Source organism: Varanus komodoensis, unplaced genomic scaffold (assembly GCF_004798865.1).
Source record: "Varanus komodoensis strain SLA01 unplaced genomic scaffold, ASM479886v1 scaffold1, whole genome shotgun sequence".
Lineage (NCBI taxonomy): Eukaryota > Metazoa > Chordata > Lepidosauria > Squamata > Varanidae > Varanus > Varanus komodoensis.
Genome location: NW_025335268.1, coordinates 92,099,647 through 92,126,671, shown reverse-complemented (window position 1 = coordinate 92,126,671; position 27,025 = coordinate 92,099,647). Strand labels below are relative to the sequence as shown.

At 42.7% G+C, this 27,025-nt stretch overlaps 1 protein-coding gene across 5 annotated transcripts in view; it reads right to left on the bottom strand.

Moving 5' to 3' along the window:
• Window positions 1-5,262: 5,262 nt before the first annotated feature.
• Window positions 5,263-27,025, bottom strand: part of INPP5D (inositol polyphosphate-5-phosphatase D) — a 72,335-nt gene continuing 50,572 nt past the window's right edge. For 2 of the 5 annotated variants that reach the window (XM_044435320.1, XM_044435353.1), the window contains exons 16-28: window positions 26,635-26,743; window positions 24,330-24,418; window positions 24,062-24,143; window positions 23,302-23,391; window positions 22,764-22,877; window positions 18,950-19,032; window positions 15,673-15,760; window positions 13,582-13,731; window positions 11,218-11,314; window positions 10,802-10,918; window positions 9,633-9,884; window positions 8,500-9,064; window positions 5,263-6,391 (exon numbers count right to left, since the gene is read on the bottom strand). In XM_044435320.1, coding sequence (XP_044291255.1) covers window positions 6,389-6,391; window positions 8,500-9,064; window positions 9,633-9,884; window positions 10,802-10,918; window positions 11,218-11,314; window positions 13,582-13,731; window positions 15,673-15,760; window positions 18,950-19,032; window positions 22,764-22,877; window positions 23,302-23,391; window positions 24,062-24,143; window positions 24,330-24,418; window positions 26,635-26,743 — 1,839 coding nt within the window. In that variant the 3' untranslated portion in view covers window positions 5,263-6,388. The remainder of the gene's footprint in view (window positions 6,392-8,499; window positions 9,065-9,632; window positions 9,885-10,801; window positions 10,919-11,217; window positions 11,315-13,581; window positions 13,732-15,672; window positions 15,761-18,949; window positions 19,033-22,763; window positions 22,878-23,301; window positions 23,392-24,061; window positions 24,144-24,329; window positions 24,419-26,634; window positions 26,744-27,025) is intronic. The other 3 variants (XM_044435328.1, XM_044435335.1, XM_044435344.1) reach the window with 3 other exon arrangements.

Here is a 27,025-nt window from a genome sequence, read left to right as displayed (position 1 = left end):
CTCTCTATATAAAGAACAGCTTCAAACTGTCCCTGTGAATTTTCTGATTGGATACTGCTGAAGCTCAGCAACATATTTTTAACTGAGTTATAGCACAAAACTACATTTGCTTGCTGTTCATTGCTTAAAGGGGAAGAAATAAAAAATAATTGAGAAAGAAAAGCACATTTGTAATTAAAATTGAATGCACATTTCATCATAAATTCAACATATAATTCTGTGTGGGTGAATGCTTGTATTGTCTATTTCACAGCATTTGTTGTGCTGCCTATTGTTTCTGGCTTAGACATGAATTGTAAATAAAATTTGCAAGAAAAAGCAGTATAACGAAAACAACAAAGCGCAGCTGTTTTCTTGGTGTTGATTCATGTAGTGTTATCTCCCATGGCACTTTATGCTGTGCAGGACATCCAGCAAGAATATACGGTAAATTAGAAAAACAATGGGGCTGTTACACCAATGTTTGGGGAAAAAATACAGCAACACTTAAGATTTGACTCTTTTTTCACATTGCTAACAGATCATTTAAGGCTCATGCTGGCTGCAGAATGCTGGGAGTTGTGGGACTCTATTTTTTGTAGACATACATTGGATTCTACCCTTAGAGAATAAAAGCAAGCAATCAAAGTAAGGCTGCATGGAAAAGTTACTTTAACACTGACCTAATAAGACAAATAGAATGATAGGGGATGGGGGCTTGTAGGCTATCTAGCTGGAGGAATTTTATAGGACAAAAATGTTGTCAAAATATACTCAAAAGACTTTGCTTAATGCAAGAAATGCAGTGTTGGAACATACCTGACACTGTCTGCTGGAAGAGATCCATGGAGGTGTAGCTTATTACTACTTTAAAGAATTGGTTGCATTGTCAAATTGCTCTTATAAAAAATAAATTTCTCCTAATAGCCATCCAAAATCTATTGCCTCTTAACTTAAGCTTATTAGATCTTGCCCTGGCCCCTGAGAGAGCAGAGAACAGTTTCTGTGGGACATCTTTTCAAATAAAAAGTCCTCTTATTGCTATTGCTAGTAGTAATAGGATAGCATGTTGCCACATAAATATGTCCAAAGACATTGTATTACTTCTTAGTTTTCTTTCTCCAAGTTAAAAGTATCCAGTTCTTTCAACCTTCCCTCATATAATTTGTTTTCCATATGTGCTGATAACTCTTTGATACTCTTTCCCCTGATAGTGTCCTATTTTGTCCACACCCTTCTTCAATTGCAGTACCCATATCTGGATTCAGAAACTTGAAATCCTTCCCTTATTAGCATTGTTTTTCTGCAGGCAGTTGGAAACAGTGGTTCCACATTGCTCTTAATTTAAGAGTGTATCTATGCCTGTCTTCAGGACCAAGCAGTAAGTCCCATTTTACAAAGGACCTCTGCAATTTAATAGAAAGCTTCCTACTTGCAACTTCACTTCTTTCAGCATACTCTAGCTTTACGAATTGCCCCTTCACTGCTGTTTTATTAAGGACACAATCCTATTGATGGTGGCCTCAATGCTTATAAGTAGTCTAAACTGGGAAGGTTCTGGCTATCCAGTGCAGAGTTAGAACAGAGGAAGGGTCTTTCTTTTCCCACCTGCCACTCTGCATTTACCTAGACAACCATTTCCTTCTGTTTGAGGGACTTCAGAGGGAGTGGGCAAGGGAAAGGGGCTGGATTACTGCCAGGGTACATTGAAGGTTCCTCCCCTCCGCACCCATGAGAACTCCCACTATACCACTCCCTCCCAGGTAAAGTTCCTAATCATGGAGAGGAAGCTGGTGTGGTTCTTTCCCAGTTTTGGGACAATTCCCTGCTCTGAGTTTCCAACCGTAGATCTGGGAATCCAAATTATTCTATAGCCCTCAGTCTAGGGGACATAAGATCCCTCCCTAAGGCTACCATGCTATGCATGTTTAGACAGAGAAAAAAAGTCCTATGACTTCCAGTTGCCCCAGCCATGAATGGTGGGGAATGCTGGAAGTTGTATAACTTCTGTCTTAATATGCATAGGATTGTACCCTAAATCAGTTTTTGTACCGCATGGGGATTTATTGGACATTAATTACTAGTTTACTATCTTTTCTTTGATTGCAAAAAAGAGGTAACAATTAAAATCCTGTCCCTCCATAGGAGCTGGAACTCACTAATTATGGATCAATTAATTAGTAATTCAGTAATAGCATTTTGCTGCACTGAACAGGAGTCAATGACAAACTGAACTATTTGTCCCAGAGAAAGAAGTTTCTAATAAAAGAAGCAGCCCTTAAAAGCCTCAATAGCACATTGCCTGTCCCTAGGACTGAAAAAAGACAAGGAAACAACACCAAACTAATGCAACTACTTAGCAAGAACACCTTGCGAAGAGTCTCCATAGATAGTAAATAAATGATGTTAATTCCAAACCAAACAGCGACTGCAGAAGTCCTCCACAGATATGCTTCATGACAGTGATCTTATCTTTGCTTAGACTAGAGATGACCTTCCTGTGATCTCTGAGTTGCTTCCTTGTATACTTCACACCTTGGCATACAGTTATGTCTATTAAGCATACCACACTTAGTCCCCGCAAATTTTGATACTTGCAGCTAACACAATATGAACTGTTACTGTGCAATGAAACCACTTCCACCTTGAATGAAACCTTCTACGTCAACAGCCCACCCGCATGCTCGGCATACAACTACTCTGACAAGTCTAATATCTGATTCAAGTTGGCATGCAAAGGCTCTGAAAAACTGAGTGGGAGCAGATACCTCTTTGGAGCTAAAGTTGTGAGATAGAAAATGTGGACTTCATTTGAGTGGGCAGGACAGTAAGGAGTTTCCACAAAATCTGAACCTGCACAACACCATACACCCACTGTGGCATCTGTTATTCTACCAAGGGAACAAAGAGTGCTATTTCAGCACTTTTGATCCCTGCAGACCACTTGAGCTGGAGTGTCTCAGTCTGTGCTGGTTCACATGAAGAGTGATCATTGCCAGCATTTCAATCCATATGGGAGGTTTCCTGTAGCAAATGTAGCGCTGGACTGGGGAGAGAAGCTGCTTCCTGCATTCCCAGCTTCATGCTACAGATTGCACTCAGCCAAAAATGCAGGTACCATCTCTCTGGGTGCTACCTTGGATCAATGAGTGTAGTCTGTTATGCAGCCCATTCTTGAATTTTACTACTGTCCAGAACTCACAGTGTAGACATGGCTATAAATATGATTAAGAAAACTGCTGGCACGGGTCTTTTCTGTGTTTCAGCAGCACTGGTAAACAAACCTGAGCCCCCATTCTGCAGGACTAACTGGAGAACGGTAGGTATAGCTGTGCAAAAAATCTGCTGTGGGGTTGCAGGACAACACCCCTCCTTGTCACTGCATTCTGTATATTACCAACTGTAGCTGAAACCCTTCAAGCATTCCTGACAGCTGGATCACCATGGAAATTTAGCACACTGAAAGAACATCGCTATTTTAAGAACGGAGCTAAAGTTGGGAAACGTGTCTGTGGGAAACAAGCTGTTTTCAGAACAGAAATGCAGTGGGGAAATGGCTAGGTTAGATTGGCTGTGTGGCAAAAGCAACATATTTGCTCCTTGGGAGGGAGTCTGCTCTTAGTCAGAGATGACCTTTCTGGGCAAAAAGCAGCTGTCTTTTATGTGCCCTACACTGGGATCTAGTTTATTAGTCAAGGCTTCATTCATGGAAAAGGAAACAAAACAGAAGGATTGTCCTTAATATTCATTTCAGACAGCAGATGAGCACTTTGAAGGTTTCCTAAGCAATCTTTCATTAGCTATTAACTTCATTATTGCCCTGACCTTAAATAACATCTTAGTAGGGCTAAGCCCTTCTATTCATTAATTTTCCTACTGTTAATGCACCTTTTGATCAGTCATTAAAGCATAACTGTGCCTACCAGATCAGCCAAAGGCCCCTCTAGCCCAGCAATCTTCTTCTGTCCTCACAGGAAGGCAACAAGCAGGACTTGACTGCAACAGCACCTTCTCACTCACACTTTCCTGAAGGTTGGCTCAGATACTGGGGGAAATATACAGTCATCATGACCAGTAGGCAGTGATAAGCCGTATCTTCCATGCATTTGTCCAGTCCCCTTTTATAGTCATTTAAAAGGTGGACATCACTACATATTGTGGTAGATAAATTCCACAATTTATGGCTATATGAAGACGTACTCCTTTGAAACTGTCCTGAATCTCATAGCTGACAGCATCTTTGAGTGACCTGCTTTTAGTATTATGAAGAAAATACTAGAAGCAGGCCACTCATACTTTAGCCACACCATGCATAATGGTATACATCTGTATTGTGCCCCCACCTCACTTTGCCTTCTTAGGGAATGAAGGTGAGGGCAAGGGGGCTGCAGGACAGATACTTCGCTTTGCAGCATACCGGTCAGGTCACCTGGTAAACCTGGCTTGCCATAGGGAAGCTTTGGGGAAGGCTGTAGGGCAACCTTCCTCCTGATGTGCAGGACTGGGGAGAGACCCATGATGAGCTGGAGAGGGCTCTGTGGGGACAAGGCGATTGGTCCAGGGCACTGCCAGGTGGATGCAGGGGGATTTGGAAAGGGCTGTGGAGCAGCGTGGGTGCACTGGGGTGCTTTTTACCTCTGTACGTGACGGGGACATGCATATGTGCATTGCATGTGAAGGGAATTGAAGTCACCCAGTGCTCCAACACTGCCTTACTTGGATTTTGTTCTCTATCTCAACATCACCTCAAGCATCTTGATCAGGGGGGCAATAGCATGAGCCCAGTACTAAATTACTTTTGCAATCTCATAATGTCACCCAGAGTGATTCCGTAGTGAGGTCTGTCCTTTAGAGGTTTCCAGTTTGCTTGAAACAAAACTCTTTGACTTACCTAAGGACCCTGTGCCCCGTTGCACTCTTCTTACAGAGCTGTATCCAGGAAGGAGTTTTCTCCATTGCAGTTTTCCCCTATGCCCACGGTACGTATGCTTCCCTTTAATACCAAGCACTTCAGTTCCCCCATCTAGGCGTGGAGGTTTCTACCATTAGCGCAGAAACTGCTTACACATAAGTGTGAAATTGTGTGCATGCAGCCCCCACACATTCCTCCGTCAGGTCCTTGATGAGACACAAGCCTGCTTAGCTTCAGCAAGGTGATTACATAATGTACCTCTAACAATGCTCTAAGAAGGGGCAGAATCAGAACCTGACATGTTTGAGCAACTGCTTGACAAAGGGTTGAGTGATAACATTATCAAATCTGCATTGAACTAACAACCAATAAGGAGACAATAGTTTGTTTTTATATTTTTGATCAGGAATTATTTCCTTTAAAAAAAGTTTAGCAACAAACATGGAAAAGTAGCAAAGATGACATCATAAACTGCATTAGTTTGTGGCAAAGCTGTCTCTAAGGGTCACAGAGAGATGCAAAATTAGAAACTAAACATTATAGCTGATGTCAAATATGAAGTCAGCAAGAGCCTAATAAGGGTGCTATTAAAAGAATCTGTAAGACATCCTGCTTTACAAAGGAATTGCGTTTTAAACAGGCTGAACTGAGTAACGTGGTTATTTAATTTTAAATGAACAACCTGTGGTCATTTTGCTTCACATTTGTACCTGAAGATGGTAAACAAGTTTCTGTATTTTCTTAAATGATTATAAAAAATATAGGAGGCCAAGTCAGATAAATAAAGTTTTGTGGGTCTGGATGTGCAGGAATCTTTCCGTACCTGAGAAAGAGCTTCCTTTAGCTCAATTCATGTTTTCAGAGGAATCTAGAACTATATGGAAGGGAAAAAAACCAGCAGCAGTTACTACACAGAGATAGTACTCCTAAGGGACCTCCTTCCATAACTGTAGAAAATACCCCTTCTGGTCTTTTCCTGTTAAAAAGCAAAGGTACAACATTGCACATGTTTAAAAACTGAGCATTCTTTGCTCTTCACTCTGTCACTGAGTGAAAAAATGGAGTGATGCTGGGCTATTTTCTAGATGGGTTCTAGATAAGCCAAAATCACCCTTATTCATGCTGCAATGTAGTAACCTGCTGTAATAGCTTATGCATACAGAGCCTGCTTTGAATGTACCCAGCCTCTGGTATTTCCCATTCCCAACACATGTACCTTTTGTTACACAAACATTCACAACTTCCTTGGTCTTGAAGGAATTACAAAGCTGCAAAGAAAGTATCTAAACATTTAACCTTTATGACATTTCTTGGTCTCTGAAATCTAGAATTTTGGTGTAACTTAGTTTTGCATTATATTTAAAGAAATATATAAGAGTTTACTTTTTTCCAGCATTAAAAATCTAAGGCATTGTGCACCAGGCCATAAACTCTGGGAAATATCCATGCTGATTCTCTTCGAAACTGTTCCTGCAATCTCATCAGTGATGTTCTTATTCACTGCAAAGACAAAAAGAACATCCAGTCTTCAGCTTATTTGCAAAATAATTGCTATAGGGGTTACAAAGCTTGGAGGAAAGTAGGGCACATCTTAAACCTAACCTTATACAGTTTAACCTGTTCTCTCTCACCCAAACATAGCTTGCTTCAAGCAAGCAAGTTCTGTTTTATAGGTGACATCGGGAGCCATTGCTAGTAGATGCTAAGAATACTATCTGGGTACATATGATACTTTCTAGTCAAAGCTCAGTAAGTATGTTTCAGTACACTAGAACTTTCAGATATAAGACACTAAGGTGCACTCCTATTGGGATACTGGTGAGCCCCCCAGTTTGGAGGCTTATGGGCATCCAATGCAGAGCAGGAGGAAAATCAGAGGTGATATTTGCCTCCCCATCCTCCTGCTCTGTGTTTTTGCTAGATGGGCTTTTTCATTCCACTAACTAGAACATCTCAGAGGAGGAGAAGAGAAGGACGCTGGAGAAGCTTTAGGATACCTCATATTCAGGTGTTCCCAGTCTCTTCACCTCCCCCATTGCCCCCAGATGTCCTCTTTTACCCCTCTATAAGGTTGCTTTCCCAGCCCTGGAAGAGCAGCTGGTGCCATTTTCTCAATGTCAGCTGCAAGGGGGCAATGAGGCTGAAATTCCAATCTCAGATCTAGGAATCCAAAAATTCCTATAACCCCATGAGACACTGTCTCAATGTCAAGTCTGGCACACAGGTGGCAGGTGACTATAGTTGGAACAACAGGACCATGGTGCTGTACTAGAATAGAGGTTTTTGCACGATGGTAGAAGACCAGAGATAAAAGCAAGTCCAAATAAAGGCTGAGGTCAGGTCCTGATAAGACAAAGTGGGGTCAGCGATCCAGCCAGTTGCAAAGGAACAGGCCAGGACCCAATATCAACAGGATGTGATGAGTACAGAAGAGAAAGTAGAGATAGGCAAGGGTCAGATACCATTATGGTGATGCAGAACTGGAGGAGAAGGCAAGGTCAGAAGCAGGCAAGGTTAGGAGGCACTTGCAGAGTGAATTGGGATGTTCCTTAGCATGATGCCACCAGAGGGAGCTTTGTCAGGGCTTCAGATCCTGACACTCCAGGCCATAGGATCATTCCCTTAGACTTGACATTTTAAGCAATGCAATAAATGCAGCTAGATGGTTGTCTCTGGACCATTTAGGCATGAAATTAAATTACGCATTCCATGGAATGTCCTCTAGTCTACCAGCCCAGAAGACCACCTGAAATGGATTAGCTTGCAGAAAGGATCTCATGGGAATTAATCCACCATAAGCACTAGATCAGGTTATATTATATCACCAGTAAATTCACAAGCCCAATACCATCCCTGCTTTAAAGTAAGCTTTAAAGATTGTTCCTTAGGTTACCAGTCCAAGACTAGCATTTTTCTTAGTTTATTTAACCCCTAAAACCACTGAATTTCTTAGTGGCAAATTAAAATCAGACTCTTGGATCTCCTGTGTTCTTATAGCAAAGACAATGCCAGATCCAATGTCACAATGTCTCAGTTACACTACAGTCCCCACACCTCAACAGCCAGTTTTCAATAAGATGATAGGCTTTCGCTTGCAATGACACAATACCTGTGATAACATGGTGCATACCCTACCTTATGATAACCTACTACTCAAAATCAGAGGCTGTGGCTCAGCACATGCCCTGCATGCAAAAGAGCACCGACTGCAACTGTAGCATCTGCAGGGATATCTGAGAAAAGCCACAGTATGAATCTCCGAAGAACTGCTGCCAATCATCTGCCAAAGGGCCTGCAGACAAGACTATGCAGGAGTTATTCCTCCTCTGTACACCTGCAACCTACTTGTTGACCTGCATCTTGCTCTGGCTCAGACAAGAGAGGTGAAGAGAATGAAGAGCAGTAGATATCCCTGCCTTCTTGCTCACCACCCATCCGCCTGTCTGTCAAGCAAGCAAGTGGTGGCAAGTGAGAGAGAGGATAAGAAGTAACTGCTGCTAGTGGTGAGAAGGTGGACTCATTGAAGGGGGCCCACTGAAGGCCCACCATGCCTTTCCCAAGGACCCTTAAAAGCCTGGAGCTGGCGCTGTTCCTAACTTAAGCCTTACTGGCACAGTTGTCCTGTTGACAGTCCCATCTTCATTCTGATGTTTTCTGTGGTGTGGAAGTTCTGAATTCTCTCGATAATCTCGCCCCTTGATGTTTTGCATGTCAAGCACTACTTGGCTTTTGGATGGAAGAGGAGGTTTACTCTGTCCTGCTTCAGACCTTGAGAATTTGACAGGTTTCTTGGATGTTGGCATTATGGGGTCTAAGTGGGAACAGAGCTTCTGCTTGCTCTGAGTCTTTTCACTGGTTGCAGTCTTTGCCTCAGACTGGTTGGAACAGGTATAAGAACGAAATCTGGGCGTGGGAACTAAGAAAGGTGGAGGAGATGGTTGCTTGCTAGAAGATTTGCTGCTGTCAACCTCCTGTAACTTGGTCAAAGGGAAGTTCTGATCAGGGATGATTGGGAGTTCTTTTCGTGACATCTTCAAGACTTTTGTCTCTTTTGTTAGCTTTTCCTTGGTTTTTGTGAAGTCATACAGTGGGTTGTCAATCATCTCTGGTTTCAAGTACATATCTTCTTGTAGCACTGCTGGTTCTATCACACTTTTCCTCACCTCAGAGTATCTGCAATGGTTAAGCAGACAACAACCAAAGGGGGACAGAGGTTAGGTGAAAGCATTAAGTAGAATGGGGCAACTTTCTTACGTTGTGAAAAGGTTAGCTATTTAATTTATTCCTTTTTTCCTCTGCCAGAGAAGGGGAGAGGCACATGGGAGTTTCTGCCACAATTGCCAAGACAAAACCAGACCTTGATACTATGGACTTAGACCTGACAGCGCCATTTATTGTTCCACCCAAGGCAGTAAAATGTCTTGTGGTAGCCTGGGAGAGATGTCAAAATGACCGTGATGAAAACAGATGGAAAAAAATGGTCAAGAAGAATAGCACATGCTAAATGCCATGCAATAGTAATGGTATGACATCAGTCCTTCAAATATCTACTCCACAGTGACAAAAGTATTGTATCTGGATTCCCCATATTTAAAGCAACATGATGGTGCTGATGGCACCTCATTTGATATTTTTAGGCAATTGCCCTCACTCCGAATACCTACATCTTCTTACACTGCAGTGAGAGCAGGTCAAAATGCGGTGAAACTAAAACATATCTAGGATGTGAGGGAAAACTCACATTTGATCCTTTCGGAGAATTGCAGACTGAGTATTGGCTCTTGGAGATCCAGGAGAGAGGGTGGAAGGTGTGGTGGGAGACTCTAGTCCTGGCAGAGAAGGATTATCTTTGGGTTGTGACTCATAATTCCAGAAGGCAGGTGGTTGGTCTGGCGAAGGAACCTGCTTAAACTGGCTTGTTGCAGAGAATGACTGAGAGGAAGCAGCTATTCGTAAGTAGCTTGGATTGGTGATGTCTGCAGTTACTGTACTGCTGAAGAGAAAGAGTTATGGAAGAGGGGAATAAACCATATTCATATAATATGCCATTATGGAAATGAGGTAGTCTGTCACTTTTGATAACTGGTGGTGAGGGATGAATAAGCTTGCACATATGAGGTAGACTGCTGACTCCACCTCCATTCTGGATCTTACTGAACCATCAGGGTAGTTGCATCTCAGCAAATGTGGTTTGAGGACAAGGACCATGGTTGGCCTAAGATGTTTTGCTGGCTGAGCTGAAAGATCCAAATGGCACCCTTCCCATGTAAAAATAAATAATGAATAATCAATGCTCATTTATCATCCTTGCACAGTACTCAAGACCTCTTGCTAATCCTGTCTCAGGATAGAGTTGGCTCAGCAAGTGGCTACTCATCCTATCACACCCACACTCCAAATTCAATGCATATTATTTACCCTAAGCTTTTCTAAGGTTTATGGGTATTTTCTCAAATCCTAGTCAATTTACCACTATAAGCTATTATAATGGATATTTCTTGATATTAGATTTCACTCTTAAGAGCCATTTATGTCTTTAACAACAATGCAGCCTCCTTTGTTTCTGGCAAATCTCCCTTTCACACATCTCCCTTCTTAATATCAGGACAAACTCACCCATTTTTTGTGTGATATGGCTATGGTAACAACTGACAAATCCAGGTGTTTCCCTGTTCCATAGTCCACTAAGACCAGTTTAAATATAATCTTTCAGAGAGTGTGCTAGGCACATTAGAATAAGAAAACTACTGTGGAGCTTTTACCCTGTGGTGCCAATGGAAAAGCTTCTCTCCGCTCACCTCACCCACCCTGTGCATAGCTTTAAAACATTTAAAATTCCATATGGTGGTGAACCACACCATTAATGTAATGTGCAGTTGGAAGAAGTCTAAGGTGACCCCATGAATTTACCGCAAGTGATCATCTTTGCACGGTTCATCCAGAGAGGTTGTCGTTCCTCGAAAGCGAGCAATTGCTGCTGCTTCTTTGGCCACCAGGTGAGAGGGCATCCTGTTAGAAGAAGCACACCTTTAAGGAAAAGCAGATTAGTGATTTTTGAGATGGATGTTCATTTTCTGAAACACAGTGTTAACATGGTTGTCTTTTCTCCATGCAGTCATTTCTTGCATCCATTAATTTACTCAGAGAAAGTTCACTACACAGTCTTATCATCTTTTATTAGTTTGCTAGGAAGGGTTTCATTGAAGCAACTTCCCCAGATCCTAATTATTCTGCACTGCCCACTTTCTCTGGCACATCCAGAGCTGCCTGAGGGCATGTCATCAGCCAACATGTCAGTCACTTTTGCACTCATGCCTGCAACTTACCTACTCATCTGCTCCCGCTCTTTGGCATAGTCTACACAGCTCAAGCCCCTCGCTGGTTTCTGCCCAGCTGTTTCATCCCGTTCAACCTTCACAAAGTCTGAGACAAGCAGAGAACTATCAATGCATAGGATTACAGTTGATTATCTTAAAGTTACTGATTTCTCTAACAGCTAATGTTTGCACACAATGCTAAATCTTCCAATTTTAATACCTGCGATTAACATAAACGATCAGTGAAACAATTCGGCTTCATGCATAATGCTAAACCATTCCTACAAACAAGAACTATAGTGTGGGTTGTTTGCCCAATATGCACAATATGATTGACAAGACTGTTTTTATCAGGCATGTATCCCAGGATACTTTGTGGTAGAACCAGACTTATCTCGTCACCTAGACCCCCTCTCTGCTTCAATTTACTTTTTATTTTTGAAGCCGCAAAAATGTGCCAGTTTTTTTGTTCAAAAAACTATTATTGTTGGTCTTTCACAAGTGTGCAAATATGTCCTTTTGGCTGATAGTCTTACCCACTCAATTCCCTTGCACGTTTCAGCTGTCAAAGGAAATGCAAGACTGTGGAGAAAGTGTTAAAGGAGAGGAGGAGCCCAGCTGCACCAAGGAAATGCACTGAAAGTAGGGAAAGGTGGAAGAAATAGACACACTAACAGGGTAAGGGACAGTATCTCCCACTTAGCAATGTAATTTTCTGTTAGTAATATGTCTCAGGGTCTCCACCTTTTCGACATATTCCTGATTTTCCAGCTACTCCAGAAAGGGGAAATACTAACCCCTCCTCCCTTTCTGCAGCTGCTTTGTGATTTCTGCAGTTCCCTGATAATTTAAATTATCATTATACATCTTAACTGAACCGACATAAAAGGCATACCACATTAAAATACTCATCATTAAAAACAGATTAGCAAATAAAATTCTGACAAAATAAAAAGGTCTTTGCCTGGTGCCAGAAAGAATATAAAGGGGGCACCAGGCGAACCTCTCCTGGGAACACATTCCAAAGTTGGGGTGCCACTCCTGAAAAGGCCCTTCTTGTTGCCACCCTCCTTGCCAATTAGAAAATCCAACTGGGCCCGCTGGGCACTGCTGCCTAGCCATTCTATTGTTTGAAAGCCATTCTGAGATGCCACGCATAGAGGATGGCATATAAAAGTTTTAAATAAATAAATAAATATTCTCCCTGCTCCTGCTCATGTGAGTTGCTTCTCCCAGCCATGTATGTGCAGGGCAGAGGGGAAGCAGCTGAGTAGCACTGCTGCTTTCTGCAGCACCGGCCAACTGATTTCACCTGCTTTCTGCCTGAGCATGTTTCAGACACCTCCTGCGCCAGTGCGCACCCACCCACCACACTCCAGAACAGGAGGTGAAGATGCTGCATTGGTTCCCTTGCCCTCTGTGCTGAGCTTAATGGCTCAGACAACAGGGATTGCTTGGCAGCTGCAGTGATCTGAACTCAACTTTCAATCATGGTTGCCAAAGAGAGGAGCCTCATTCCTCCTCCAGTGTTTCCTGGGATAGTGCCTGGAGGACTGAGACGGACAGAAATGGCAGGAGGGAGGAGAGTTACCATCACGATCCTGATCTTGTTTCAGGAACATCAAGGTAAAAACCATGAACTGCTGTAACCACGCAGGGTTGCTTGTCATGATACGTGAACTTAGCCCATGACTTAGCCCCCCACCTGTGGGGCTTACCTTGCAACAAGTCCCTTCTTGCAGTGACAATAAGAGCATTAAAATGGAAAACATCAAGACATGTCTGTGTATCTTTTCCTCAGCCTGGTATTTCCTGCTTACACCATCCCAGATTTCAGCAGCTACCAGCTCTTGCTGCTCAAATGCCATCTGACAGCTTATTTCCTCTGCCAACATATTCTGAGGGCAATCAAGGCTATAACCCCAAATCTTTGATAAACAAGCATAAGTCCTTTGCCTGAGACTGAACAGGGAATCTAGGATGGAAACCAAGTCATGTTTTTCATCAGAAGCACACAGAAAGAATGCTCTCCTACATAACCATTTTTGGCTAGGAAAACAAAGCCCATTCTTCCAAATGCATCACTTCACCACGTTCCGTGACAAGGCTTTTAGCATGCAATCATCCTGCCTCAAACACAAAATTTTATTAGTGTGTCCACATCCAAATGAAAACATCTTCCTTTCCTAGCTTCCTATGTTTTCCTACTGCTTCTTCTGCCTTTTTTCTTACCATAACAAATCACTGGAGGAGGAAAAACAGAGCAGTCACACTATGCCTTTTGATTGGTTGCAGGAGGCACCTCCTTTCTAGAAGCATCCTTAGAGTTTTCCTAGCCAAGGACATGATAGTGTGGGAGCCATGCTGCCTTACCATACAGTTTTTCTCTCTGTTTGCCTTGGGATGTTTGTAGCTTGAATTCTCCTTGGAAGATACCCGTCTTTTCCCCATGGTGGGTGAGCACAGTATGGATAGGGATCTGGGATTCTGTCGCTCCACTCTGCAGGGCAATGCAGCCTTCACCTAGAGAACAACGAGGGAATGGGTCTAGACCGATTGCTCCAATTTACCAATTTATCAATGGATAAATCAAACCTATTGCTCCAATTTATCCAAGCAAACAAGATTAAAGAAGCAAACTCATGGCCCCTCCCTGAGCAATACAGGACAGGAGCAATCCCTTTTCCGAGGTTGCAGACAATGTTCTGACATCAAAAAAGGGAGTCAGCAATCCAACCCCATTCCCTGCTCCTAGAAAGAACCATGCCAGCTGGGTCTTATGCTCAGAAAATCAATTTTGGAGACGGGGGGACAGGGCGGGCGGAGAAGGCATGCCAGTGGGTTAGGAGACCAGAAAAGCCAATATATGAGCGACTTCCAGTCTCTTCCAGTCTCAATCCCTCCCCTCAGAAGAGCAGCCACTAATGGCAAAAGGCTGCCTAGTGAAAATGCAGCAGTTGAAGGACTGGGGAACCAAGACTGTCTCCACTGCTCCTCCTATTCCACTGGCTTCTGCCCGGCAAGGCTCTGGATTCATGGAAGCCTCCAAGTCTGGAGGCTGCAACCCTATATTCAGTTTCCTAGAGGTAAGCCCACACTCTTACTGATAATTAGCCACAAGCAGAGCTGTGCTGACTGTAAAACACCCTGAAGGACAACTGGAAACTTAAATGCTAATGTCCGCTCTTGTTCTGGACATTTCACCCAGTTGCAGACTTCCCAGAGGCATCTGACTGGCAAGTGCTGGAAGGAGGATATTGGACGAAGTGGATCTTTGATCTGACTAGGGATAAGCTGACCCTGGGAAGTCTGGCTCGCTTGAGCTCAATAGGCTTCCTGCCCACTTCTGCTGCAATGATAGGAAGTCAGCCAAGTCATGAGGGAAGGATTCTATGGACTTCTGGCTTTAAGACTGGCCATGATTTTAAAAAGATAAATAGCTAAAACTTTCCTTGCACAAATTGTGAAGTTCACCTACATTTATGCAATTTATATAAAAGACAAAAACTACAAAGTTCCAGCATGAGTTGTGTGAGAACTGCATAGAGTTCAGTTTCTAATTTGCACAAATAGCATGATTTGAACAAAAATCATGCACAAACCACAGCACATCTTGGAGATGAAAGTCTGAGAACTGGCTCAATGCACACAACAGTGAATGGGTGCCAGAGTAGGGCTAAGAAACCAGCACCAGGGGGTGCTGAACCATTGGATTTTCATCCCCTTGTTGGATTCCTCACACATCCCTAAGCTGACCCAGTAAGTTTTCCTTATCTTCACTGTGCAAGAGAAGTTTGCAGTGGGCTCTGCTCCATGGGGACTACAATATCATGGATGACCAAGTTGTAATCACTAGGAGAAGAAAGATGGATGCCCCTCTCCCTGCAGGGAAAACTAGCACATTCTCCTACATATCAAATGTGTACTATTTGGGATAAAAAGCATTTACAGTTTTACCACTGATGACAGACACTAGTTCCTGCAAAACAAATGCACATGAAACAAACTTTTATTTTCCCAGTATTTTAACATTGGTTTTATCCTTGTTTTTATCACTATTTTTAGATGCTGTGTGCTACGTGTTGTTACTGTTACGGTTTTTGTTCCTCGTATTTTTGTTCCTTGTAAGCTGTTCAGAGACTTTTTTAGTAATGGATGGCATAGAAAAACTTGAAATTAAATAAATAAATAGATGGGTTTGTTTTGGGGTAGGTAAATGTTCAGCGGCTCTGCAAAGAAGCATAACCTTCAGGAGCACTTAAGGTTGCCTTTGATTTACATTTGCTCTTGCTATATTTTTGTGCATATGAGCTATATTTTTGTAGCAGGAAGCAGAGCATCACAGCAATCAACACTTAGTAATACTCTGCTGTCATTCCTTCTCTCTGTACCTCAAGCCAAACAGCTTGAAAAAAAATGTAAGTAGAGCTTGACTTGTGTATAAGCTTTATGGGTGAGGCTTACCATAAGATTCATCACTGTCTGATGACTTAATGCTGATCAAAATGTGTTGGTCCAGTAGATACTCTGGGTCTGAAATAATTGGAGTCAGCTGCAAAGAAAAGCTCAAAGGCTTCAGTAAAATTTGAGGAGGACTATATAAGCACTATCTACTTCCCCAGACCTTTTCTAGGTTAAAAGCGCCTCAGGCAATAGCAGCCAGTAATGTTTAGGATTAAACTGTTCAGCTAACTGCAGTCCCCTTTAGACTCTGAATACACAAGTCAACAACAGCCAGAGAGAGCATTACAATTTCATGCCAAGCCATCCTGGCAGCAAGTCATTGTGGGTGGATTGTTTTCCAAAAGATGATCTGGCTCACCGTGGGTTGCTCTCTCCTTCGCTCCCTCTTGGTCCTCCTGACATATCCCCAGAGATACTGTGGCAGGACCAACCTATCTCCCTGCTATCAGCTGTAACTGTGAGTCATTTTTCCCCTTTACCCTTTCTGGGAGGAAGGGGTAGATCACAAAAAGTTGGCTTGATAAACAGTTCTCATAACTGTAGTTTTGAGAGCCACTGACAGCTCCTTCAAAGTGCTCAAGAAGCACCTTTGAGAGGCTATGGTTACCATCCTTTTTGTTTATTTTTGTTTAGACCACAGATATTTGCATACTTGAAACAACTTCTTTCTTTAGTCTCTTTTCCCCCGTTTGGGTTGGTTTGACAGCTGTCAGAAGATGTGTGATCTGTCCTCACAAAAAAAGTCATAGTTGGATTCATATCCCCTTTGTGGCAAGATCCTCTAACTTTTTCGCTAGTTCCCCAGATTCCAGATACTTGCGAAAATGGAAAAGGGTGAGCCACACCCTTTGAAAACAAACCAGACTTATGACAGTAAAGTGTCAAAGTCTGGATCCCTTGAAAAGAGGTGGGGGGTCTCCTTGACAAGGTCCCCCATAGTTATTTCCAGGGAGATATATGGATTAACAGCTACAATATCATGACGAGGCATGCCAGAAAAGCCCTTCTTAAAAGAGCCAAAGTTCTTGGCAGCTATCTGATAGCAAATCTGACATCTCTTCCTGGGTACCTAACCCTTGGGAAAGATGGAAAAGTTAGAATAGAAAATCTGGGGAGCAGGTTGAGCATGGATCTCCAGCTCTGAGGTTAAAGCTCTATTTCTAAACTCAGATCTAGAAATCCACAGTATCCTATGCCCAGAGTGTGGGGAATGCTCTCTAAATCTGTGGGAATACTCCAAGGACTTCCTCAGATGAGAATTTACTGAGGAATCGTGATGGCTTATTCATTCACATTTGACAGATGTCAATGGCATCTTTCCTAATCTGTCCATGTTTTCCAGCAATTCTTCCAAATTTTGCTTTCAATGAGAAACTGAGTGGCTTAGTTTGAGCATGCAAAGTGGCCCACTGTATTAAGTGCAAAGCGAATTAATCTTTAGGTCTTGTCCCTTCTAATACTTATGTAGAAGTCAGGAATGTAACACCACACACAGCTAACTGGGGCTACTAGATATCTCTTGGCAGTACTTAACTGAAAATCCTTTTAAGGACACCAGCTGGAATTTAATTTCAACTTGTTCTTCCAAGCTATTTAACTAGCCATATGTTCATTTAGTGTAAGGATTTGGAGCAGGGCCCTGAAAAAGCATTCTATAGCCGATTAGTAAAACATCTTCCACATCAGGAAAATTGAGGGCAACATATGAAGGCACACCATTTATGCAATAAGTAATTATATTAAGGTTTTTAAAAAGATTGAGCCCACCAATCCTGATTGGGACTACAGCATGATGAGTGTGGAGGCTTTAACCCTTCCTAATCCAGATCATGCCTCTCCATGCTTTCCCTGGGAACAAAAACTCTGTTTAGAAGGTGCGTTTGTGCACATGCACACGCACACACGTTAGTCTAATGCAGGGGTCTCAAACTCGCGGCCCACGGGCCAATTGCTGGGATGGGGGGGCACAGGGGAGGGGCTCTGCAGCCTTCAAAGCACCGGCGGCGCCCGGGCTGACTGCGGGATGAGCGGCCCACCACCACCGCGGTGGTGGAATACTTGATGCGGCCCAGCCTCACCCAGACTCTACTTCCAGCGGCCCCCAGGTAAGGTGAGTTTGAGACTCCTGGTCTAATGCAAACTTTAGGCACAGTCCTCCAGAGCAGGGGATAAAGAGTTAAATCCCTACCACCACCCACATCAGGATGCTGACCCACATTGGACTGCTCAAGCATGCAGTTGTTGTAGTCATTTACATTTCACAGGTAATCCAGGTGTCAGCAGCATCTTTATACCTCCCAATAGTCACAGCTCTCTGAGTGGTACACCGCCACTTTTTTTTTTTAGAAGGCATTCTAAAAGCCACTAATTGAATTAATGGCATCTCATCCAGTCTGGCCCCAAACTTTTGATGATCAAGAATCATCCAATATTTAGTAGTGCAAAAATGGGTCTGCACTTTGGGTTACAGGGATCTAGATGTTTTCCTTTTATACAGCACTCTTGTTATAGGGATGCTGCATTTTCACAGCAGTCAAAACACAGCATATTTTGGCAGGAAAAATGTATCTCCACCGCATCATCTCAGCCTACTCTAGAGGATGCTCTTTGGACTATGACTCTCTAAATGGCACAGGCACCAACTGATGGTTCCTGTGAGATCTTACATGCCTAGTGGCATACATCCCTTATGCTTGGGTGATTAATTTGCTTCTTTGTCCGTTTCCTCCCTTTCTCATTTCCCTGATGTAAGTATTGTACTCAACCTCGGAACACCTTTGAATAAAACTGTTATTCTGCTCACATCCGCATATTCCCCAGTTTTGAGAGGCAGGGTGCTTCTCTGCTTTACCACCAAGGTGGTAAGTTGCTTGTCTAGTTTTTTAAACAAAAATGGTTCTAAGCAGGTGCTAAGCATCCGGCAAAGGTGCCTGTGGATCTTTCCTCCTTATGCCCCCTGATTTTTAAAGCCTCTGTGATCCTCCTCTTGCTGCTCTAACAAATGTCTCCCCAGAATGTAGGAGAAGAATCTTGTCAGTTTCACTTCCTGCTGTTCAGCACTGGGGAAGTGAAACTGAGGTTGGTAAGGCTGAGTAACAATACCTTTGTGTGTATCCTGTCCCACTGGGGCCCTGGGCAGTATTATCAGAAACGCGTGCAAACAACAATCATGGTTGATTATATACCGTGAATCAATTTTATATAAGTCAATACACATTGGCTGTACAACAAAGAATAGCTTAGTTAAAATAAGTATAAAAACATACTGTCAGGCTACCTTAGGAAGAGCGTCAACAAACTTTACCACCAGTTCCCCTTCATTTCCTTCCTCATTTTCTCCCTCTTTGCTCTTTACAAAGCCTGCAAAAGTATTAGAAAAGAACAGTTTTTACCCGCTGAGAAATGTACCACAAGCACACATGTTTGTAAAACAAAAAACAAAGCAAAGCAAAACTTGGCAGCAAAGAGAAACAGCTAATTATTCCTCTTGTTGGACACTAGAATGGAAAGCACCTGTGTGTACATAAAGATCTGATCTTAAGGGAATGTTTACCTAGTGCATTTCCAAATGACCGCACTTTATTGTCTTTTTATTATTTCATTCTGGTTAAGAAAGACATTAGGGGGCTCACTGCTTGCATGAGCAAGAAGAGAAGAAGAACATGACAGCTCTTCCTACACCACTCAAGACAGCACATTTTTAAAATTCTAATTTAAGATTCCTAACACATGGTTTCCATAGAAATGTATGCAAATCTCTGTATAGCCAAACTATTTTTTGAGCGGAGCTGGGTTAATAGAGCTCTGTGACATGTGAATAACGTGAACGGTACAGTAGAGGCATACTTTCGCTCTTTCGGATCTGCCACCCTCCTCCAAAAGGTGACAGCACAGTCAACACAATTTGGACATGTACTTACTCATTATGTCAACAGCACAGATTCTGAAATATGCAGAAGTATAATCTCCAGGCCCACTATATAATTCTGTTTACACAATCATCACACTGCAATTATTTGCTCTCTAAATATTGATCCTTGATTTCTCAAGATCTGAAGTGCTTTTATTGACTGAAATTCACAATCAATGAAGCTTCAGCCCTGTAATCTAAGTTCCAGTGGAAGAGAAAGTGATTATGAGATAGCTCTGGGAGAGTCTGTTTACATGATCACTTAAAAAACAAAAACAACACAACCCTGTCTCAGTGATAGGGCAAAAGAGATGTTTAAAACACTTTTCATGAGGATAATGAAGTTATTTTGTATGCATCTGCAAGCTACCTTAAATCAGGGTGGAGAAGTATGCAAAAACATGATTTGTGCTATCTGGAGGCAAAGCAAACAAGTAACTGTATAAAAGATTGGACCTCAACTACTGCAGCAGCATATTAATTTGGTGCATATTACCAGATGCAACATTATGTTCCTATTACGACTTAAAACAGAATCACTCTTTCCCTCTCATAGGTGCACACACGAGCTGACTCTGCTACACCGACTATAACCACCTTGCCATACACTGTGTGGCATTGCGCAATAACTCATCTACAGGCTGCACTGCAGTGGCCTGAAGGGTTTATAGCCATCACAGAGCCCAGGTATTTATGCACAAATACCAGAGTAACCATTGAAATTGGATGTAATTTAAACGTCTATCTCACCTGAGCTTTTTTCCCACTACAAAACAAACACTTGAGCTTTTTTCCCAAGCTCAGGGGAACACATATGTATGTATGTATGTATATTTTCACAGAATCATACAGTCAAGTTGGAAGGGGCCATGAAGGCCATCAAGTCCAACCCCCTGCTGCTGCAGGACACAGTTTACACCCTCCCACACAAATGGCTGTCCAGTTTTGCCTTGAATGACTCTAGTGTGGGAGAGCCCACCACCGTTCTAGGCAACTGGAGGCAAAGCAAACAAATAACTGTATTGCTTTGACAGTGAGGAAGCTTTTCCTGATATCTAGGCTGAATCTGGGCTGGCACAACTTGATCTGATTATTCTGTGTCCTACATTCTGGTATCATCAAAAAGAGATCTTGACCTTCCTCATGACAGCCTTTGAGGTACTTATAAAGGGATATCATGTCCCCCCCCCCCCCCCGTCAGTCTTCTCTTCTCATGCCTGAACATGCCCAGTTCTCTCAATCTCATAACTCTGTGCAGTAAGATCAAGGGCAGCGCCTGAAGGCATGTTTCATTCATTCATTCATTCATTCATTCATTCATTCATTTTATTTACGTCCTTTTCCCTGTTTATTTAGGGCCTTTTTCCTGTTCAGTGCCCTTCATGACCAAACAGGAACCAGAACCTAGATTTCTCAAGGCTCAGTCCCACACTCTGACCACAATGCCACACTGGCTCGCATGATGCAGCAATGCCACTGAAGCCAAGTAAGACAGTGTCTGGTCAGTGCATGAATGAGAGAGAGCCCTTTAGGAACCCTTCATGTTGCACTTTAGATGATATCTGGGATAAATAGGGTGATGTGAGAGAGATTTGCTCGGGACACTCAGTCAAGATCACAGCTAAGTGTGGGGGGAACGCGCCTAGTCTCATGTCTGCTTGCCTATGTGATATACAAATGCATCAGAGGCTGCAATCCATACACACTTGAGCTGGAGTAGGTCCAATGGTTGTAAGCCATCCCTATGTTGTAAGCTGTCCTGAGATGCCGAGGCATGAGGGGATGGCATATAAAAGCTTTAAATAAATAAATGAATGAATGAATTCAGTGAGCTTACTTCTGAGTAGACGTGTAGTATAAACATGTTTGTTTCTGAATTTTTAGATCTTCTCTACTATGCCTTCATTCCAAAGATGATTTTAGGGAAGTTTAAACAACAATTAAACTTTCCAAACCATAAAATGGCCTAAAACTAAATATAGTACAGTAAAATTGAGAGGAATATGACTACCACCAGGATTAAAAATTACAAGTAAAAATATAGATTTCCTTTTTTAAAAAAGCCTATACATACAATTCTGATGCTGAAAAATAGACTGTGTTAGTGCCAGGTGTATGGAAAGGCATTCTGAGGTCAGAGCGCTACTGCAGAAGAGTTCCTCTCCTTTGTAGATGAAAAATGGACTATTCTTGGGAAAGGTATGCAGAGAAGGGCTTCCTCTTTTAAAATCACTGAACTGGGCTTGAAAACGAATAGGCAACCATGTAGCTATCTCAGAACAGTTGTGATGTGGTTCCATGTAGGCAAAACCATCAGAATTCTAGGAGGTGAACTGTGTAGGAACTGGTGCTTCTCTTTTCAAGGGTAGCGCCACACATAACACACAACAGCAATCTAACTCAGAGGTTACTACTGCTCTGAACCACCAAGGCTGTGTACAACCCAAAAGACAATGCCAGAGCTAAGAACATGCTCAAACCGTATACCTACTTCTATAGGGGAAGTGCAGCCTCATCCAGAACAAGTTGGGTACCAACTTCCCAGACCAGGAACCACCAACCCACTATGCCTCTGACTTCCCAGAATTCAGCTTCAATTTATGGGTCCTCATCCAGCCTATTACTGAGTTTGGAGAATGGTTTTCAGTCATGGAAGTGCATGCTATATTAATAAACAGCCACACAAGATTACATCAGTCGCAAATCAGATCTAACAAACTGGCAGATCAATCCCAAATTTGCTAGTTGAGGGAAGGATGCAAATAGGGGCAGCTATTCCATGTCTCCCCACTCTTGCTCTCAAGTGGCTTATCAGGTCCCCGGGGCTGTAACTCCGGCGCACCCACTTCCATTGCCCTGCTAATAGCCTCACTGCCTGCCTGAGACACTTTGAGGTGAACCCTCATGGAATGGAAATTTAGTCCTTCCAGGGGCAACCCAAAATGAGCAGACACACTTGTCCCTGGGGGAGCACCATCCCCTGGCAGCTTATGGTGGACCCATTTGCTATGTTTTGATAAACAGTTCAATGTTACCATAGACATATTTTAGAAGCCTGTGAGCAATGCAGAAATGAAATTAGCAAATCATTTCCCTTTTGTCCCCTTCCCTTTACAATGTTCTAAATAATTTAATTATGATTAGGAACTGCTATACAATACAACAGCAGGAGAGGCAGTACTTTCTAAGCAGCTGGAGTAGAACTCAATGTAGAATTTTGTCTGAGACTTGGTCTTGAGGATGGCACTGCAGTGCAGGAATTCAATCTGTCCCTGAGAGTCTGTGTACTTGTCATCTGCAAAACGAGGAGACTTGTTCAGGTTAAAGACAGCTTTTAGCAATACTCTCAAAGGTGCCTGAGCAGGGTGGGGGTGCATTTGAAAAACAACTACCAATAACAACAGAAAAGCATGCAAAAAAATGTGGTTTGCCATCTAAACTTGGCGACAAACAACTATAGAGACTTAAATGGACAAATTTAGCTTGAAAACTAGGCACATTTGTCTATTGTGAGCCTCCATAGAAGTTTGGTGCCAGACTGTGGCAGTGAACAACAAATCCATTTTCTCATCCTTTGTTTTGAGGTTTTACCCATAGCAGGTCTGGGTGTGGGGGAGCGGCCCAAACTGCCTGCAGTTGTCCTCCACTCAGCTAGAGCCTAGTATGCCACATCTTTTTACACAAAATATAAAGAAGAAAACTGCATTGCCTGCACTTACCATTCTTTGAGACAAATTGGGAAGTGACAGCAACCTCAAATGTAGCAAAAACAGGACTATGGTCACTTGTCATGATGTCACTGGTGCATCCTAAGAGAGGAAAAGCAAATATCAAGAGCCTCTTTTCCTGATCTCCCAAAAGAAGATGAGAGCAAATCATCTCATCTTCAGAGGGATTCACAAAAAAAGCAATGTCATGCCTTTAACAGCTTCATGTATCTAGCAAATAACCAATCCATCTGGTACACAAATATCTTAAAGTAGCCCTCAGTGGTGGAATCCTTGAAGGACCAGCTGCTCACAGGAACCTGTCCAGGTGTTAAGATCATCCTTGGGCATCCTCCTCTGGGTTCTGCAAGTCTCTGAATTAAGGTGGGTGGCAACTGATAAAATGTCTCTAATTTTATATAAAATTACATCTATAAAATTACAAAAATATCTACATCTATCTGTACACACACACACTGCAGCCTGCACTTGCTGAGATATTCTGCAGATGACTGACATGATAGAGAGGCATCTCTTGCTTGCTTTTACTGGGTGAAGAAAGCTTCCTAACATGTGCAAGGTGAGGTTCCCTCACCACTAACTGATGCCCGATCGCACTTCCTAGTTCCAGGAGAAGACACTCCAAGCCAGAAAGGAAAGGATGTATCTGCTGGCAAGAACTTGGCAGTGAAAGGCAATTCTGCAGATTCTGCTCTGAATCATTTCCGTTTAAACCAGCTCTGCTGCTATTTTCAATCTGTTATCTACCCACCATAAGACTGACACACCACATGCACCAAGGGATATGATTTCCAGAGCACTCGATCACACCAGGATGGCAAATTGTATTTCATCTGCAAACAAAAGAAGAACCAATAATCAAGACGGCTTCACTCTGTCAGAAGGAAAGCTTTGCTGCCAAAAAGCCATCAGCTTGCTCTCAATTATATTTTCTCCATCACTCTGTCTATAGAAGGAGAAACAGTTCTGGCAATAGATATAATTTGAAACATTACAATATGTTAGGAGATATGGCATACCCCTGTGGCTTTTTGCTTGGTGTAGACATAATTCTCCCGAGTGTTCCTTTCAAAGCGATAGGTTGGGGCAAATGTTATTTCTTCCTCCTCTGAAACAGACAGATGGCTGGTTGTTTTAATTTTACTGACAACCCCAAACGTACAGCTGATAGTGCATACATTACATTATATTACATTACATTACATCCAGCTCATGCATGTAAACATCCCATGTGGCACATGGTTAGCTGTTGTGTGGTCTCTCACAACAGTATAGACTGCTTATGGCATTTTCTTTACAGCATTTCAAATATTACATCTGTTTGGGATAATGTGAGTTGAATGGTTATTGTGCATAACAACCGTCCATTCTGCACATTCACCATGCCTCATGGAGAGCACACACACAGTCTGTTCATGAAAGAAGAATGGCATACATTGCCCAGCCAATATATATACTTTCCAACAGGCAGTGGAGAATGTCTATACATCAGCAGCATTTCCTTCATTCTCCAGTCAATATGCATAGTCTATGCAATATGCATAGTCTCCAAAAACTCATTTCCTCGTTTTCTAACTATAGCACAGAGCTGGGAAACCCATGGGCAACATGTAGACCACAGTTTATGCATGCAACCTGTGGCATCACCTCCCACCAATCATCTGCACAGATGGACCAAGTGGTCCTGTCTGCAACCTTTTTCCTTATATCCTGCCAAACAACTGAGCTGCGTACATGAGACGACAGGGTAACCCTTTCCCTTGCAATCTGAATGAAAATCGCCCCACGTGCTGCTATAAACCTTACAGAAGGATTGCATGGGATGGGAAGCAATCTTCATTGAGGCTGTTGCGGGGGGGGGGGGGGGCAGCGGCCGAGGGGAAATGGAATAAACCTCCCACACACTGCTCAGCTGATCAACAGGAAACAGCTGAGCAGTGTGGGGGAACCGGAGCTGGCCTACAGATAAAATTAATCTTTATCTGCTGTCCAACTGCCTCACTCCCATTGCTTAGATGTGTGAAAGGGTGGGTATGTGAGTGGTGTGCAGGGATCCACAGACAAACATACAGAAATACACTCCATCCATCAATACACACTCCAACTTTTGATTTGCACACAATGCTGGGTAAGAGGCAAAAAAAGAAAGTGGGGTGGCAAGGACTGTGCAATGAGGTTCATCTGTGTGCCTGTCACTTTCTCATACATGCCACCCTATCCATCCACTCTCACACATGCGTCGCTTGTGTGTATTTGGGCACATGGATTCAACAGCACCCTCACCCATGTTTTCACATGGATGAACAGAGGGGAAGGGGACATGGCTGCCTGCAGGATCTCACTGCTCAGCTGATCAGTGAGGAACAGCTAGGAAAAGTGGCTGGGACTTCAGTGAAAAAATTATTTTACCTACAGCATAGCACGCTTTCTCCTACTGCTCAGCTGTTCCCTGCCAAAGTTGACAAGTGTATGTGTGACAGGAATTATTTTCTAAGCTTTATAGCACTGGTGGGGAAGGCAATTTTCTTTGGGATCACAGGGGAGAAGAAAGGGTTAAGCCTTTCTTCCCCACACTCACTGCTGATCTGCAGGGAACAGCTGGGAAGTAGGAAAAGAAGGCTGCAGCCATGTCCCCTTTTTGCCAATTGTGGGAGGGAAATGCCATTGATCGCATAAAATTAAGCAGTGCTGCAAGAGGTTTGTGGGCTGCAAATTGCCCACCTCCAAACAAGACAGAAAACAAAACATATGTTTATTTGAGACTCTGTTTATGAACCAGAGAATGTGCATATTGCCCAGGGAATGTACCAAACACAGTTGAGATAAAAGTCATTCCCCAAGTCTGGCTGGAGACTGTGCCTAGTGACCAGAGAATGGACCAAATCCTTGCAAGAAAAACCCAGTTCAGACATCCACATTTCCAGAGGCCTGTTGGACAATATGCATAATGCCAGAAAAATATACAAAATCCTGTTGCAATATTGGCATTTTCCCAAGGCCTATATCTCTCAAGAATGTATAAAATTTTGTCAAGATAGGCCCATATCAGACTCTGTTGGAGAGTGCATTTTTTCCTCTTCATAGACAGGCTAAGTACATATTTCCATGAGGTTTGGTGAATGTGTACAATGAGTGGCTGTTATGCACAATAACAGTTCAATTCACATTATCTCAAACAGGCATTGTGTTTGCAATGCCATAAAGAAAATTGCCCAGTCTGCATGCATTGCTACTCAGTGATTTCCCCTTTGATGAGAATTTTTTTCAATGCAGGGCAAAGGAAAAGGAAATAGGCTTAAGAACAGAATTTAACAATACTCTTACCAAACTGCAGAAACACCTTTTGTTCCTTCTTTTCTAAGAGGAGCTGGTCAAAATTCAGCAGTTCTGAGTACTGCTGCTGCTTGATCTTCTGGATGATATTTTCTGCTTCCTGATAACAGGTGGAAATGTCATCATGTCACCTCTGTTTTCTTTCACAGATACTTCCTTGATAGTAAACAGCACTCTGGTGTCTGAGGCCACAAAAACCCATTCTCAGGGCTGAGCAACATCTAATGTGTGACCGGCATGCTCATCCTTAAAACTGGTTTGGGACAACAATGCTGAAGTATTTGAGATTTAACTTCTTTCTAATTTAAATCATGCATGTGCAGGTGTTTTTGCACTTGTGAGCACCAACAGCAGCACGGTGTGTTTCTACGCGAGTTAAATC